This window comes from Podarcis muralis, chromosome 16, assembly GCF_964188315.1.
Source record: "Podarcis muralis chromosome 16, rPodMur119.hap1.1, whole genome shotgun sequence".
In the NCBI taxonomy this organism is placed as follows: domain Eukaryota; kingdom Metazoa; phylum Chordata; class Lepidosauria; order Squamata; family Lacertidae; genus Podarcis; species Podarcis muralis.
The window spans coordinates 35,584,722-35,602,809 of record NC_135670.1 but is presented as its reverse complement, the minus strand read 5'-3'; the positions used below and the strand labels follow the sequence as shown (position 1 = coordinate 35,602,809).

The 18,088-nt window shown below is 43.2% G+C and overlaps 1 protein-coding gene across 2 annotated transcripts in view; it reads right to left on the bottom strand.

The window, feature by feature from the left end:
* The window catches only part of LOC114586644 (transmembrane protein 132D-like), a 455,854-nt gene that overhangs the window by 269,092 nt on the left and 168,674 nt on the right, over window positions 1-18,088 (bottom strand). For both annotated transcript variants that reach the window (XM_028710301.2, XM_077920813.1), the window contains one exon: window positions 16,556-16,702. In XM_028710301.2, the coding sequence (XP_028566134.2) occupies window positions 16,556-16,702 (147 nt within the window). The remainder of the gene's footprint in view (window positions 1-16,555; window positions 16,703-18,088) is intronic.

Here is an 18,088-nt window from a genome sequence, read left to right as displayed (position 1 = left end):
AGGCTCAGAGGAGAGTCCCACGGTAGCGCCTTGCAGGCACCGCGGCAAATAATTGAATCCATGGAAGATGCCGCCAGACTGAAGCGAAAGACAAACCAGGCAGAAAATGCTCACATATTATTAATTACATTTGTATCCTGTTCTTCCTCCCAAAGGAGTCCAGGGTGGCAAACACACAAGCAAAGGAACGCAACAGTTGTTGGTATCCGGCAGTCTTGGAGGAGGAGAACACCTTTGGGGTGAAGTCAAACGGTTGGAGAGAGACTGCACCTGCTGTGGCTGTAGAGCTTGGGCAGATGGAGGCATCCGATTGTGCTGTTGCTGATGCACCACCGCATTTCCTCTCTTTGTGCTCCTCCCAGCAGTCATTCCTCCTCTGGTCATTACTGTGGATGCACGACCCGACTGTCGGTCCAAGGCATGGATCCAGCCCAATCGCCTTCTAAATTCGGCTCGCAGACAGTCCGGGAATCAGCGTGCTTTTACATGAGTAGAATGTGTGCTTTTATTTAAAATGCATCTCTGGGTTATTTGTGGGGCATAGTAATTCATTCATTATTATTTTTTTCCAAAATATAGTCCAGCCCCCCACAAGGTCTGAGGGACAGTGGACCGGCGCCCTGCTGAAAAAAGGATTCCCATACGGTAGGGCTGATGTTGCCAGTCTTCACTGTAACACAGAACTGGTCTGCCAAGAGGCCTGGTGTTTAAAGCCAGCTCTCCACAGAGCACGTCCTTCCTTCTTTTTCTTTTTGTATATAATTTTTATTAAGTTTTCTGTTTCATAATTTAAGATACTCATTTTACATCCCTAAGATATCAATGACTTCACTTCTTCTCTTTCCATGGTTCATTTTACATATCATAAATCTCTTCATATTTTACAAAAACTATACCATTCAGTATTCCATTATTGCATCGATCAAAACTTATTTACACTGTTGATTTTATCTTAATGCTGCCAGCGTTTTCAGCTGTACACAATTATTTCCCATATATTCAATAAACGTTTTCTAATCTTCTTTAAATTTATGTTCTTCTTGTTCTCTTATTCTATATGTTAAGTCTGTGTGTTGTACATATTCTGTCAACTTAAGTTGACACTGTTTACTTGGGACCTTGCTCATTTTCCATTTTGGGGCTAACAAAACACGGGCTGCATTAGTAGCATACAGAAATAATCTTTTTTGACATCTGGGAATTTCAGTCTGAGTTATCCCCAACAGAAAGGACTCTGGGGTTTTGGGGGGAAGGAGAGTACCTTTAAGCATCCCCCCCCAATTCATTATGGATCATTTCCCAATACTCTTTTACCCTTTCCACAGAACACGTCCTTGGATATTCTGCCATCTCTGTTCTGTGGACATGTCCATGTCAGCATAGACATCACTGAGACATAAGGATGTGAATGCCGCACAAAGAAACAAACAAAATATATATATTCATTATTTTGAAGCACCTTTCAGAAACAAATCAAACTTTGGCCCTTTTCTGCTGAAAGCAACAAGCAACATAAGAATGGGCCTTTTCAGTGGTGGCTCCAGGCTACTAGAATGCTCTCCCTCTAGGAGGTTCACCCAATAACATTGTTACATATTTTCAGGTGTCAGGCAAAAACATTCCTCAGGCTTTTAACCATCTGTGGCCTTTTTGCATGGTTTGGATGTTTTAATGTAGGTTTGTTTCTGGTTTTGTTTGAAATAGAATTGTCATATATATAATGTGTGTGTGTATAAAGTTTACGGTATGTGTTGTTTGCTTAAAATATTGTGAGTTGCTTTGACTTGCAATGGTAAAATAGTGACTAGTAAATTTAATAAATACTAAAAAATAATAAGAACTGGGATAGCTCAATCGGTAGAATGCGGGACTCTGAATTTCAGGGTTGCAGGTTTGAGTCCCACATTGGGCGAAAGATTCCTGCATTGCAGAGGGTTGGACTAGATGACCCTTGTGGCCCCTTCCAACTCTTATTATTTCTCTGAATAATAAGTCTAGCCTTGAAGCTCACAACTATAACATGACAATACCTTGAAGAGTTTGCTTTGCAAAGAGGATCAGGCACCTTTAAGCAGATAAAAATTAGTGTGTGGGGGGGGGCATTGCCAATATCTTACACATTTCCTCAGAATGGAGAATTCCTCTCTTCTCTGGCTGCAACCTCCCTTGGACAAAACTACAAGGGCATAAAAACCACAGTGGAAAAAAGACAACCCAGCAACATTAACTATGATGTATGATACAGGCCAGTGTTTATGAAACATTTTAATGAACACCAGGAAGCCACATAATATGATTATTGGTGCCATTAGGCTTTTATTTATGCCGAACGAATCGTTGAGCCAAGGAACTGGCACTCGGTTTGGGGATTACGGCACTCCGGAGATCCCTGCTGGGACATAGCCGCAGTTGCAACAGGTTAGCGAACGAGGCTGTAAGTCATGGAGCTCCTTCCACTCAGTGCTGGACGTTAAATAATTTAAAGGCAAGTTTCGGAAACGAGAAATACACGCTGCTAACCGCGCAAGCGATAAAAATAAATGATAGCGAGGGTAAATCAAGGCCACATCAAGCCGTTGCATTTCCCTTTGGCCCAGCTTCCCCGCTGCCATTTAAATCCTGGTTCTCCAAGATTTGCAGGGCAAGCTTCTCTAAGGCCCCATCTGCAAGATATACTTTGGCTTCCTCCAAATCCTGGGAGCTGCGGTTTGCTAAGGTTGCTGAAAGCAGACCCCCCTATTTCCCTTCCATGATTTTCAGAGTGGTCTAAAAATCATTCCCTCTTCCTAGGAAACTCTGGGAATTTGAGCTCTGAGAGCAGAATATGAGTCTCCAAGCAACGCTCAGCACCCTTGGCAAAACTACAGCTCCCAAAATTATTTAGGGGAAGGTATGGCTGTTTCAGGGGACACGGGTGGCGCTGTGGGTAAAACCTCAGCACCTAGGATTTGCCGATCGCATGGTCGGCGGTTCGAATCGCCGCGGCGGGGTGAGCTCCCGTCGTTCGGTCCCAGCTCCTGCCCACCTAGCAGTTCGAAAGCACCCTTAAGTGCAAGTAGATAAATAGGTACCACTTTATAGCGGGAAGGTAAACGGCGTTTCCGTGTGCTGCTCTGGTGCTGGTTCGCCAGAGCAGCTTTGTCACGCTGGCCACGTGACCTGGAAGTGTCTCCGGACAGCGCTGGCCCCCGGCCTCTTAAGCGAGATGGGTGCGCAACCCCAGAGTCTGTCAAGACTGGCCCGTACAGGCAGGGGTACCTTTACCTTTACCTATGGCTGTTTCAATGTATGATGTGGTCCAAATAAGATTTGCCTCAAGTTGCAACGTGACACTTGCAGGTGACCATGATCCTTCCAGTACACAAAAGACCTCAAAATATATGTCCCATCGAAAATGGTCAATGCACAAAAGAGTGTTCGCTCTTTCTGCTTAGTACCTGTTTGTCACCCAGATTTCATCAGATGCCAGGTTTGGATGCTCACCCTCTCATCTGTTTTGAGCAGAAGCCCAAAGAGCTTCTAACTGGCTCGTGTAGGTGCCTTTTATCCCATTGGCTGGGGATGCACCACATGGGAGACTTTCCCACACCATTTTGTGGCCCTGTGCTCTTTTTGTGCTCTTTTGTGTTATGCCATGTCCCGCAACAACCATTTGTTCTTATGCCACATCCAGCCACTTTGTGACTGGCACACACAACGCTTTCTCAAACTTCCCAAACACACCAGGGGCGAACTGTGGTTATATGGAGCCCTGTGCGTGTCAGGAGGTAATGCCTGAATGTTGTTGTTGAATGCCTGAATAGCAACAACAAATACTTTATTGTGGTCCAAAGACCCACAATATGAAGTTCACTGCATATAAAGTTCATTAAAAGCATGCAGACTACTAGGATAAATCATAAGACTATGCTTGTTTCTGACTTCTGTCTAATGCAAATGGATCTCTGACCCTGACCAACTCAGAAAGAGGTAGCATTTGTTTTAGAAATCCATCTTCTTGCCAGCCAGTGTTGCTGTACGGAAAGGCACAAAGGAAACAGGTTAAATAAAGTAAAGTGAATTTAAGACACAGTGTGGACAAGCAGGAGCTCGCCGTGTGTGTTGTGGGCCCTGCTTTTCTTCCCACCAGCCACTACTTCTCCACACTTACTTTTCTACCAACGTGGGTTGCTTCCATGTTGCCCCCCCCCCCACTTCCAGCCATAAGACAAGAAAACAAAAGGGCTGCTTGAAATCTGGGATTTTGCCCCAAACTGATAACAAGCACGGTCTCGAAAATTTCAAATGCTGTTTGACAGATGGGCTTAATTAGCTATTCCGATACAAAGTCATAATATTTGCAGTTAATATTCATACTAAAACACCCTGCTGCCTGTGATAATATTTGTATGTTAATCCTGTTACGATAAGGGTTTCGGTCCCCCAAACCTCTCCAAACAGAAAGCGCGATACGTTTCAGAATTCCGATAAAAGCGGCGCGTATCCTTCCCGCCTGCTTGTCGCTGGCGTGAGCATCTCTTTAATCCGTGAAATTACACCTGTCACAGCGAGTTAGCTTTATTAACACTGTTTCCTGATCCACGGAAAATGATCAGAACACACGAAAGCGTGGAATCTCCAGTTAATTAATGCCACCACCTTTTCATTTATACAATCAGATTTCTGGTGGTGTGTGTGTGTGTTTAAAGGAGTGATAGTTAAACTATATGTATATTTGGGGCATAGGGCAGTTAGAAATAACATATAAACAAATGCCGGCGGGTAACTAAACAAAGAAAGTTCTGTCAAGTTCTAAACAGCAGCGTTAATATCTGTTTCATGACATCAAAAATCGCTTGATGCTACGGAATCGTTTTTCAATGAAAGCCAATACTTTTAAAAAATGAAAAGCAGGTCCCAATGTCTTCAGCGATCTGACCCCTTTAAAATATACAATGGTAAAGCTAGATGTGAACTTAAGAGTTTGTCTAGTCCAGCATCCCTGACAGATGGCAGTGTGTCTTCTGCTTAAAATACCTCTGGCAAAGGAGAGACCACCACTTTCCGAGGCAGATTGTTCCACTGTCAAACAGCTGGTCCCTGCTGGACCAAAATCCACTTCCCTGCCATTGTTACTTCTTGGTTCTCATCCTGTCTTCCAGGGCAACAAATCTGCTTCAGCTTCTGCATGGCAGCCCTTTGACTATTTGAAGACAGCCAGCATGCCTTCCCTTAATCCTCTCTTCTCCAGGCTAAACACGAACGAGGGCTGGGAACCAGATTCCGCTGAAGCCCAAAGCAAATCAAGCAGTTCAAAGGGATCTGGTGCTGCCATGGAGCAGAGGATCCGGTGGGAACTTGAGGCAGGCAGCCTCAGTGTGCTCTCCTCAGAGAGTACACTGAGGAAACAGAACCCAGCAGGATTGAATCCCCACTCAACAGCCGGTTGATTCAGCTCTGCAGGGTGCAGGATGCTCATTCAACCCTGTGTGGTGCAAAGCAGCTCCCAGCACTATTGAACCTCCTGCTCTTCTTGTTAGAATTCCTTCTCCGTGACTGCAGTCATGGGATTGTTGTCTTTCACATGACGGTGTATGTTTTGACTCCGCAGAGTGACGAAAACAGGATGTTTGTGTTACTGTGTTCCATGAAGTGGGACTATTGTCCTTTCTTCTTTCTCTTTGCTGTCTGTGTTGGCTATTTGCAGTTCAGTAGCGCTGCAGAGAGCTTGCTGGGGAGACCATGCATATCAAGGAACTCAAAAAACTTTAACAAGGTTTTAATAACAAAAACAAAAACTCCTTTTACACTAAAGATAACAACAACAAACATAACCCAACCACCAACCCATCCCCCAGGGTAATGAGAGAGCTAGGTGCTGCCCCTTATATACTACACTCAATTGCTGACACAGCTTGATTAACACAACTCAGCAGCACCTGCTATGTTTCACAGCTGTAAGACTGGGTCTTGTTATTGGCCCTGGCCCTTAAAGACATGCACGACTTGTAAAACAATAATGAACCTTCACATTTTAAAGTGACCATCCAACAGTCTGATGCTAGAGAGAGAGGGAGCCATGTTGCAGTGCTCCGTGTGTGTTTATATGTAAATAAAGCCGATTAGCCAAAATGCTGAGTTGCTGAGGTGTGTCACGCAAGCTGCGAAGACTATGCAGATCCCTAAGTGTGCCGATGTTGGTTGGTATCGGTCGCTGTGATGTTCAGGCAGAAGAAAGCTTTTGAAGCTCCCGAACGATCGACCAGGAGGGAGGGAACATGCCAGTCGGGCATGTGTCTCTGCCAGGGTCCTACTCGAGTGTAGGACAAGCTCCTGACACTTCTTCCCCCATCCACTCCTGCCCTGAATTGAGATGGGATCGGATCTAGAACAGCTGAATACCCCAATATATAAAGAAGAGGTAGAAGAAGCCATAAAAGAGCTAAAAAGAGGGAAGGCACCGGGGCCGGATGGGTTCACCGCCAGCTATTATAAGGAAATGAAAGATACATTGATAGACCCGTTAACCAAAGTTATGAATAACATTCTAAAAGAGAAGGACATTCCAGGAACGTGGAAAGAGGCTTTTATTACAATAATATTGAAACAAGATTCGGACCCTACACAGGTTAAGAACTATAGACCCATCTCGTTGTTAAATACAGATTATAAGATCTTCGCAGGTATTCTAGCTAAGAGACTAAAAAAAACACTGATAAAGATTATACATAAAGATCAAGAGGGCTTTCTGCCGGGCAGACAGATAAGAAATAACATACGAAATATAGTTAATGTCATCGAATTCCTGTCCGATAGATGTGACAAACCAGCAAGCCTAATATTTGTGGACGCAGAAAAGGCCTTCGATAATGTAATCTGGGAATTTATGTTAAAAAATTTGGAGATTATGGAGGTGGGACAAGATTTCCTTAATGGTGTCCAAGCAATTTACACAGATCAGAAGGCAAGGCTAATAGTAAATAGTGTTATCACGGAAGAAATAAAAATAGGTAAAGGCACAAGGCAGGGATGCCCACTCTCGCCATTACTATTTATAGTGGTCTTAGAAGTTTTACTAAATGCTATAAGACAAAACAAACAAATTAAAGGGGTGACATTAGGGGTAAATGAATATAAAATTAAGGCTTATGCGGATGATGTGGTCCTGACGGTGGAAGAACCCATGGAAAGTATAAGGGAGATATTAAATGAAATGGAACAATTTGGGAAATTAGCAGGATTCAGACTGAATAAGAAAAAAACTAAAATGATAGTTAAAAATTTGGATAGAGATAAGATCGAACTCCTACAACAAAGAACAGAGATTGAGGCGGTAAAGAAGATCAAATATTTAGGAATATGGCTTTCTGATAAAAATATAGATTTATATCAATATAATTATATCCCGGTTTGGAAAAGCGTGAAAAAAGACTTGGAGATTTGGGCTAGAATGAAATTGTCACTCTGGGGTAGAATATCAATGGTAAAGATGATGGTGCTCCCTAAGCTGTTATTTTTGTTCCAAACGATACCCATAATAAGAGGTCTAAAAATTTTTAAAGAGTGGCAAAAGGCGATTTCGAGATATGTTTGGGAAGGGAAGAAGCCCAGAATTAAATTTAAGCTATTAACAGATATAAAAGAAAGAGGTGGCTTCTCCCTACCAGACATGAGACTTTATTATGAGGCGGCATGCCTGTGCTGGTTAAAAGAATGGGTAAAGTTGGAGAACAAAGAATTATTAGACTTGGAAGGGTTTAACAACAGATTCGGGTGGCACGGGTACCTATGGAGCGACAAAAAGAGGGTGCATAAGGGATTCACTAACCACATTTTTAGAGGTGCATTAATAGAGGTATGGGACAGATATAAAAATATATTAGAACCAAAAATTCCGCACTGGTTATCCCCGTTAGAAATGAGGTGTATTAAGACAACTAATATGAGAGGGAAGTGGGGAAACTATGGAGAAATGGTTATCAAAGAGGGAGGGAAGTGGAAAATAAAGCCCTATGAACAAGTTAAAGCACTGACATATGATTGGCTAAACTATTTCCAGATAAATGAAATGTTTAAAAAAGAGCTGAAGGAAAGGAACTATGAAGAAAAAGAATCTATTTTTCAAAAAGAGATAATAAATACTGAAGATAAAAATCTGTCAAAAATGTACAAACTATTGTTGGAGTGGCACACAAAAGACGAAGAGGTGAAATCGGTGATGGTACAATGGGAAAGGGATTTTGGTTATAATGTTCAAATTGAGGATTGGGAAAGGTTGTGGAAAGAGAACATAAAATTTACGGCTTGCACGCTATTGAGGGAAAACACGATGAAAATGCTTTACAGATGGTATCTGTCACCTACTAAACTGGCAAGGATGTATAAGGTAGATAATAAGTGCTGGAAGTGCAAAGATAAGGTGGGGACATTCTTCCATCAGTGGTGGGAGTGTAAAAAAGTCAAAAGCTTTTGGGAGGAGATCTATAACGAGTTGAAAAAGATGCTGAAGTATACCTTCGTGAAAAGACCAGAAGCATTTCTTTTAGGAATTATAGGGAAGGATGTCAGAAGAAAAGATTACAAACTTTTCCAGTACGCTGTAACAGCTGCCAGAGTTACGCTAGCTCAGAAATGGAAGTTAGAGGAGGTTCCGACGGTAGAAGAGTGGAGAGTGAAACTCACAGAATACGCTGAACTGGATAGATTAACAGGGAAAATTAGATATTCCAAAGATCAAAAATTTATAAAAGACTGGGAGAAATTTGTGTGTTATCTGGAAAGCAATTATGGTGTGAAAATAACGCTAGCATGTTTTAAAGAGGCTCTGTAAATAAATAATAAATATTGTCAGTAGAGATTGTAAGGATGGGACGAATAAAAGGCAATATGGAAAGAAGGAAGAAATGCGTATCAAAAGGATAATAATGAACGATTGTCAGTAATGTTGAAGGAAGTCTAAAAGAGGATATGATTATTGTTTTAAGGGTCGGTTTTGGATGTTCTTACTTTCGCTCCTTTTTCTGTGTATGTTTTTTCTTTTTTCTTTTCTTTTTTTCTTTTGTTTTTTTTTTCTTTTGGAAAACTTCAATAAATATTAATGAAAAAAAAAAAGAGATGGGATCGGATCTGGGGCCGGTGGTCCCAAGCAGGGCGGGATTTAGGTTTGAGGAGGCCCTAAGCTACAGAAGGTAATGGGGCCCCTTTATATATCCAGCTGTCCTTTGTCAACAACAAATTGTCACTGTTTTTTGTGTTGAACGTATGCTATATGGTAATTTATGACCTAGAGCCATTTGCACATGTTGCCACACAACCAGTCTATGCAGAATGTAGGCACCCTATTTATAGAAATGAGCAAAGCAGTGATATTTTAGGGAGCAGGCTAGCAGGCAGAGCCCATTTCTTACATCATAGGAGCCTACACAACACAAAACACTGTTGCTGTATGTAGGTTTTGTTTTATTTGTTTTTTATCTTATATTTTGGAAATGTACATTCAATGTTTTTTTTCCTTAAAAATTTTTGGGGCCCCCCAAGAGAGTGGGGCCCTAAGCTATAGCTTGTTTAGCTTAGATGTAAATCTGGCACTGGTCCTGAGGTTGGCCTGGATTAGGTCAGTGGAGAAGGGCGATGTACAGCCGTATTCAACATTCACACATCTCTTTCATAGGACTCGGTTTCATTATCTTGGTCACCTGTCTCTGAATATGCTCCAGATGGTCAACGTCCTTCTAAAAATGTGGCTCCCAGAACTGAACAGCAGTTCCATGAACAGTGAACAGGCATAGTAAAAATTAAGAGGAAAGCAACATGTAAATAATTTAGTCTATTAGATGAATGTCTTTTAAAATTAGCAATGAGTGGACTCCTCTGAGTCCAGTTCGCTGCTGGTCCATTAAGAATGGATTAATTAAGAAGATACCTTCCATGATGATGGGACTCGGGTGGCGCTGTGGGTTAAACCACAGAGCCTAGGACTTGCTGATCAGAAGGTCGGCAGTTTGAATCCCCGCGATGGGGTGAACTCCCGTTGCTCAGTCCCAGCTCCTGCCAACCTAGCAGTTCGAAAGCACATCAAAGTGCGAGTAGATAAATAGGTACCACTCTGGCGGGAAGGTAAACGGCGTTTCTGTGCGCTGCTCTGGTTCGCCAGAAGCAGCTTACTCATGCTGGCCACATGACCCGGAAGCTGTACGCCGGCTCCCTCAGCCAATAAAGCGAGATGAGCGCCGCAACCCCAGAGTCGTCTGCTACTGGACCTAATGGTCAGGAGTCCCTTTACCTTTACCTTACCTTCCAGGCTACTAAAATGATCCAGCTTTGCTTTTCACTGAGAGGTACTAATCCGACCAGGCCTTGGACCCCAAAAGGTTCACAATAATGCAACCAGGCAATTGAAGCTCCGAACCACGATGGCTATGTTCTGCCTGCATTGTCAGAAGCGGATACTAGTCGCAGGTCGGTGGGTCGAGCGATGCTGTGCTCAGATCCTGCTTTCGGGCTTCTCATGGGTGTTTGGTTGGTCACTGTGGCAACAGGAAGCTGGACAATAGGAGCCCTGCCATGTTCTTCCATTGTGTTCTTATTTCAACTTAAATGGCTGCAATTATTTTTAAATACACATCTAAGCTGTTAAATTAAAGGTAAAGGGTCTAGTCGTGTCCGACTCTGGGGTTGCGGCGCTCATCTCACTTTATTGGCCGAGGGAGCCAGCGTACAGCTTCTGGGTCATGTGGCCAGCATGACTAAGCCGCTTCTGGAGAACCAGAGCAGCACACGGAAATGCCGTTTACCTTCCCGCTGGAGTGGTACCTATTTATCTACTTGCACTTTGACGTGCTTTCAAACTGCTAGGTTGGCAGGAGAAGGGACCGAGCAACAGGAGCTCACCCCATCGCGGGGATTCAAACCGCCGACCTTCCGATCAGCAAGTCCTGGGCTCTGTGGTTTAACCCAAAGCGCCACCCGCGTCCCTTGTAAGCTGTTAAATTAGTACCCACAAATTTTATGCTACCTTTCGCCCCTTATTTATCTTCAGTGCACTTCCTCTTTAAGAAGGATATGTTCAATTTTCACCCCTGTGCTGAGTTTCGCATTCCCCCAAGTGGCAAGGCTATCCCAGATGAGAAGGCCCTCCACTTTGGGTTTGCGGGACTTTTTCCAGTAACATCTCATCCAGTCAGTCATCCCACACACCAAGAAAGCACCCCTGCTCTAGATTCACAATTAAGGTCCGCGCAACTGCCTTAGAGTGTTGCTGAGTGATATTGACAAAGTGCCAAAGCTATCCTGGGGGAATGCAAGTGAGAGAAACAAGTTGAAGTGGACTTTTATGAGTGTATTTATTTGAGTGGTTAAATAAAATATTGACTGTAGCCATTTTATTTAAACTGGCATAGTGCAGAAGAATGCATAAAGCTCAACAATTGAACTATTTTGTGATGTTTTGGAAGAACACATTCCAAGACCATATCCACAATATTCAGCGTCTCTCTCTTTCTTTTCTTTTCTTTTCTTTTCTTTTCTTTTTTCTTTTTTCTTTTCTTTTTCAGTAATTCATGGACGTTTACAACTTCTGCTCTGCATCTTTGTTGTTTATTCTTCCTTTTCTTTTTCATTTTTAAAAGAATGGTGGAGAGGAAATAATTACAAATCAGTACGTGTAACCTGAAAGTCTAATGAAGTTCAGGCACTTGCCTTGCCTGGTGGTCAACAAGAAGCTTGATAGAGTTTCTAGTTTTGCAGCCTGTCTGTGATTAAAACTGCAAGTTATCAAGTATCTTGAAAGCTGCAATTATGGATGGAAGAATATTTTAGTTTGGGGTCTTTCAGTTCCTCATTTTTCACACAATAAATGTAGTTTGCAACATTTCTGCAGCAATCTGCATTTAAAAAATAAAAATCCTCACGGAAAATCTAAAATGCATTTTTGTATGTTGTCTTCAAAAATATGTGCAATTTCATCAAACATATGCATTTTGGTAAACACTGATTGGGTGGAGAATTGCATCAGAGGATTCACTTATGTGTGGATTTAAAAGGATAGCTATATTTTGGTTCCCACGTTGTTCCAGAAAGTGCAGATTTGATCAATTCAGCTTTAAATGTGAACTGAAACAGATTTTGCCCCCAACCCTACGAACTGTATGTGTCTGGTTGCTCACCAGGCTGAAATGAAGTATGTGGAAAACACCCAGGAAATCTGTTACCCATTCTCCAGCCTCCTTGGGGGAAAATTCAATGTGACCACCAGCATTCCTGAGATAAATCACATAACATCAGGAGGCTCCCTGGGCAAAAAGTGTTTGAAGCATATTGTTAACAGCATGATCTCTGACACACACAGGGCATTATGATCCTCAATATGATAACACACTAAGTTTATTACATGAATTCGTGCTTGTCCGTTTTGTGTACAGTGGTACCTTGGTTTGCAAACAGTCTGGTTTGCATACGTTTTGGATTGCAAACATGTCAAACCCGGAAGTGCGTGTCTCGGTTTGCAAACTTTTTTTGGATTGCTACCCAGTATTATTTTTTGGATTACGAACAAAAAAAATTTGCAGGCTCCATTGGCAAAAGCACATCTTGGGTTACAACCTGTTTTGGTTTACAAACGGACCTCCGGAACGGATTATGGTTGTAAACCAAGGTACCACTGTATTGAGTTGTCATCCTTCCCTGTTTAGAAAGGGGGATGTGGTATTAGTTATGTAAGGCACAATGGCCAGTAGGAGGTGCTGTACAGGGAGGCTGGAGATTGGAAGTAGGAAAACAAAGTTAGCAATGACCTCTCCCAAAATGACGTCCTGGTTTTCTGTTCATCCTATACTGGCAAAGATAAATCTTTGCTCGTTGGTAGTCCTAACCAAGTCACATTCTCGTCACGTAATCTACCTCACGCAGACACCGAAATGATGTTCTTTCCAATACAGTGGTACCTCGGGTTACATACGCTTCAGGTTACATACGCTTCAGGTTACAGACTCTGCTAACCCAGAAATAGTGTTTTAGGTTAAGAACTTTGCTTCAGGATGAGAACAGAAATTGTGCTCCGGTGGCGCGGCAGCAGCAGGAGGCCCTATTAGCTAAAGTGGTGCTTCAGGTTAAGAACAGTTTCAGGTTAAGAACGGACATCCAGAACAAATTAAGTACTTGACCCGAGGTACCACTGTACTGGAAATTTAGGGTTCCAATACTGGAAATTTAGGGCACATTGCTGATAATAATATTGCACATTATTCCATGAATGGAGAGGCAAATGTGCAAAAACTAGCCTACTGTACAAATATGACATTTACATTTGTGGATCTTCCCAGATTTCCTTCTGGCCCTGCCCACCACCAATATGCGGCCCTCAGAAGTTTGCATGGAAAGGAATGTGTTCCCTGGGCTGGAAAAAACAACAACCATGCCAGCTCTGACATATAAGAATGGCCCCTAGCTGTTAGTAAAACCAGAACAAAAGTGATTGTTTTCATAAACGAGGAACCGAAACAGTAGCCAGCTTCTTAAATGCTGATTGTTTTAAGGGTCACTGTCCTACATTAGCAATTACACTGTGGGAATTTTAAAAAAAAAATCAAGCTCTAAGTCTCTGAATGTGGATTAAAAATTCACTCACAAGAACGGCGGAATGAAGCGTGTAAAGCCTTCTTTCTTTCTTTTTTAATTCCCCCTGGAAAGTTCAGGATACAAACCAAGGGTAGTAATTAGCAAGACGCTCATCTTTAAAGCTCTCCAGTAATTTGAAGAGACTGAACAAGAGGGTTGGACAAAATTCAAAGCTCCCTTTTTAAAACACACACACACACACACACACACACACACACACACACAGCCTTCTGCCTTTTCCTAGTTCCTTTAGGCGATTGAGATGGCTTTAAAAAAATAAAATAATACATTCCTCTTTGATACGCATACAGCACAATAAGCAAAATAATAATATTATAAACCAACTCAAAATGATAGCATCCTTAGATCATAGCCAACTAACTTCAACTGAGAGTAGGCCCCCTGAACATAATGAGCATAGGTTAGTGATGGATCTACTCTGAGTAGGACTGGCATTGAATACAACCCAAAATCTACCCCTCCCTCTCCACCCCCAAAGATACATCTGCTGCATATATTTGATGAGCATGATGTAGAACTTCACAATGTAGAAAGAAAGAAAGAAAGAAAGAAAGAAAGAAAGAAAGAAAGAAAGAAAGAAAGAAAGAAAGAAAGAAAGAAAGATCTACTATGAATAAAAAGGTTCCAAAGATGTGAAAACAAATCTGACCTTTGACAAACAATGTTTACAGTGGTGGCTTCTCCCAAGCAACTTTCTAAATGGCCAAGGGACCAATTTTCATGTGAGCTTGACCTCTGGCAAAGCCTTACACATTGCAGAGGATTCTGAGGCACATTCAACAGCACATGCTCAGCTCACGTGCTTCACTGTAAGCCCACACAAAATGTCAACATACCCCAGAAGAACCTTCCCAACCCCAACGGAGCGTCCTAAAGAATCCCTCAAAGTCTTCAACATTTTCTACTAGCCTGCTGGAGGCTGGCAGAGCAGTGGTGGATAGTCCTGATGCAGTAGAGGCTGGTCTGTTATGGGAAATGGGGAACTGCCCCACCACACTCAGCCAATTCCCACCTGCCTGCCTTCTTATTTAACCACAACCTCAGCAGGTAGCCCTGGCTGCTGGCTTCCTCCTGCCCCTTAGTGCCAGTTTTGCTCTTGCAGAACTCAACAGGAGGAGGGGGACAGCAGTAAAATTGGTTGATTCCTTCTGTGATTGGCTCTGGCTCCACTATCTTCTGCCCTTCCAGTCCCAGTGGGGACCTCGCCTCCCTCAGTAACCTCTTGCATTACTGTGCTAGGTGTGGAAGGAGGAGGTTTCTCTCCGCTGATACATCACTTGGTTTCTGTGCCAGGTTTGGAAGAGGGCAGAATGCCCCATCACATGACTCCACAGCGCTGGGTTTATGCATAAGCTAAGGGAACTGTGGTTCAGGGGCTCAGATTATGTGAGGCCCTCTAAACACAAAAACTATTACTAAATTTAAAGTTTTGCGTAATTGGTTAAAAAATAATAATAAAGGAACCGGGAGAAACAGACGCTAATAGAGAAATTATCGTTCTGCTATGACAAAAGTATACTTAATGGGCACACAATTACTTGTCACAATGTGCTTATGAATCTGCAGAAATAACGATATCAAAATTTCATTAGCTGATCTTGGTTGCTGTACATTCAAAGTGTTCATGCAGGCTAAGTAAGAAATCATAAGGTACTTTCATTTAAAGGTATTTCGTATGCAAATAAGATTATTGCAAGATTTATGCTTTAGGTAGGTTGTGAGCTTTGAGTTCCATCCTAGCCTTGGTACTGATATATAGGTATGCAGATATAAAACTTTATTATTTCTATTTCCATTGTGTTACAATAAAACATTATTCTGCTCATGCTATGCAGCCTCTTAAACCTGATGTCACTTAAGGCTTCCATATGTCATGATCCCGCTCTGCTCTTCCACCAGCTCATTCACTTACCTGCCTGCCCTTCCTTGTCACCTATGACTACCAGGTACGTGCTTAAATCAGGGAAGAGGAACTTGCAGCCCTCAAGTTATTGTTGAACTCCAACTCCCATCAGCCCAAGCCAGCATGGTCAATGGTCAGGGGTGATGGGAGTTTTAGTTCAGTAACATCAGGAGGACCAAATCTTCCCCACCCTGGTTTCCATAACACTCCTGTGACTAGTTACAGATAGGTAGCCATGTTGGTCTGCCATAGTCAAAACAAAGCAAGGGGTGAGAAGGTGAAAAATGGCCATTTTTCACCTTCTCACCCCTTGCTTTTTCATGTAAGACCTACTGCAGTCGGTAAGAGTCGTCAACAGGCTCATCACAGCTATCTGCCAATCACCCATTCCCACCACCCTTCTGAGTAATACCCCTCCCCACCTTCTCACTATATAGAAGGATCTGGCAACTTCTGTTTCAGTGTATCTGAAGAAGTGTGCATGCACACGAAAGCTCATACCAAGAACTAACTTAGTTGGTCTTTAAGGTGCTACTGGAAGGAATTTTTTTTGTTTTTACTCCTGTGACTGTGTATCATAGGGAAAGATCTATAGTGGTGTGCAAGTGCTTTCTCAGGAAAGTTTATTTGTTATATGCTTTTCGAGGCTGCCCCGATAAGCTGCTGAGCCACACTGCTGGCTGATGCTGAATTCAATACAAGTCAGGTAATTGGGTCCAGACTTCAGAGATGGAGACTGGGGATAACATTTTCAGACTGAAGGTGTTCCGTTTCCCAATTCTCAATTCACAAATATCCTGAGGTTAGTTAGAAATGGTGCAGACTAGATCTCTTACACTTTGCCATGTCCCGCATGACCTGAATGGACACTCCAGAATACAGCAAACACCCCGACAGATCTTGGCATGGCAAGGGAAAATCAACAGTTATGTCCAAACTTCTTTTTAAGGAAGTGGGTCACTATAATTCACTTTCCCAGGAGGTACTCAGAAATACCCTGAGACACAGCTTGAAAAGTACTGGTAATAACCTACGTACCTCTTTCCCAAGGGGGTAGATTTTCTTCGACAAAATATAACAGCCGGTGCATATTTCCCAATATAATCCACACTCTTCTGGACGTCCCATGTGTATGGATTGCTGGCTCTTATGCTGAAAACATTCACGCCTTTCTTCACCTTTGCCCTGGGAGAAACAAGAAGCTGTGTTAACAAGCAGACAGGGACTGCGAGGTCTAGCTGCTCTCACCGATCTTCACTGCATTACCACTCACTACTGGTCCTTCAAAGAGGCGATGATTTAAGAAAGCTATCCTTCGGCATTCAGACAGGTAGAGTTTATTTAGCTGTGTGGTGTGTGCACACAGCACTAAAATCGGCATCAAACTCTCAAGCCAAGGTAATACAACATGTTTGCTGCACCACCTAGTTTAATGACCCCAGACTCCGGTTGTGACCAAGATACCGAGGTCCCATCTGTGCTATTCATTTAAAGCAGTATCATACCACTTTAAACAGTTAAGGCTCCCCCCCCCCCTCAAAATTCTGGGAAGTGTAGTTTGTTAAGAGTGCAGAGAACTACACTTCCCAGAATTCTCTGCAAAGGATCAATTGTTAAACTGCTCTGGGAACTGTAGCTATGTAAAGGAAATAGGGGTCTTCTTACACTGCTCAGTACCCTTAAACTACACTTCCCATGATTCTTTGGGGGAAACCTCGGCTGCTTTGAAGTGGTATGATGATGCTTTAAATGCTTTTAATGCAGGTGGGGCCCGAGGCAGAGGCTTCAGAGTCCCCAGTTAAGGGGCTAGAACAGGTTCATGACTCAACCTTAAGCTGGTGATCAGGGACAAGTGAACCTGAGGCTCTTAGGAACCCCCAAAACCATATCCAAACCTGTGCACTTTTGGTGTCAATAAATGTTCTACTGGAACAAAGAAAGAACTGGTTGGAAATCAGGATCCCAGAGAGATGAAGCATGAAGCTGGGAATCAGGATCCCAAGATCCCATTCTGCTGGATGTCTCTCAGTGTGGATGCCAGTTCCCTATGTACTCCAAAGGTGATGTTCAGCCTTCAACATGGAACACAGGATTGGTCCAATGTGACTTACCGTATTTTTCGCCCTATATGACGCACCGTCCCATAAGGTGCACCTAATTTTTTGGGGGGGGGAATAAAGGGGGGGATTATTTTTTCCCCAGGTGCAGGGCTGGGGCGGGGGAGGCCCGAGCTTCCCCCGACCCCAGCCCCCAAACAGGCAGCTCTCTGCAAGCCATGGGAGCCCAGTGCTGGCTCCCGCTGCTTGCGGGGAGGTCCGCGAAGCCTGGACGCGCTGATCTCAGTGCGGGCAGGCTTCGGCATACCGGCAGCTCTCTGCAAGCAGCGGGAGCGCTCCCGCTGCATGCGGAGAGGTCCGCGATGCCTGGAGAGCGAGAGGGGTCGGTGCGCACCGACCCCTCTCGCTCTCCAGGCTTCAGCGAAAGCCTGCATTTGCCCCATAGGATGCACCCAGATTTCCCCTTCATTTTTGGAGGGGAAAAAGTGCGTCCTATAGGGCGCAAAATACGGTA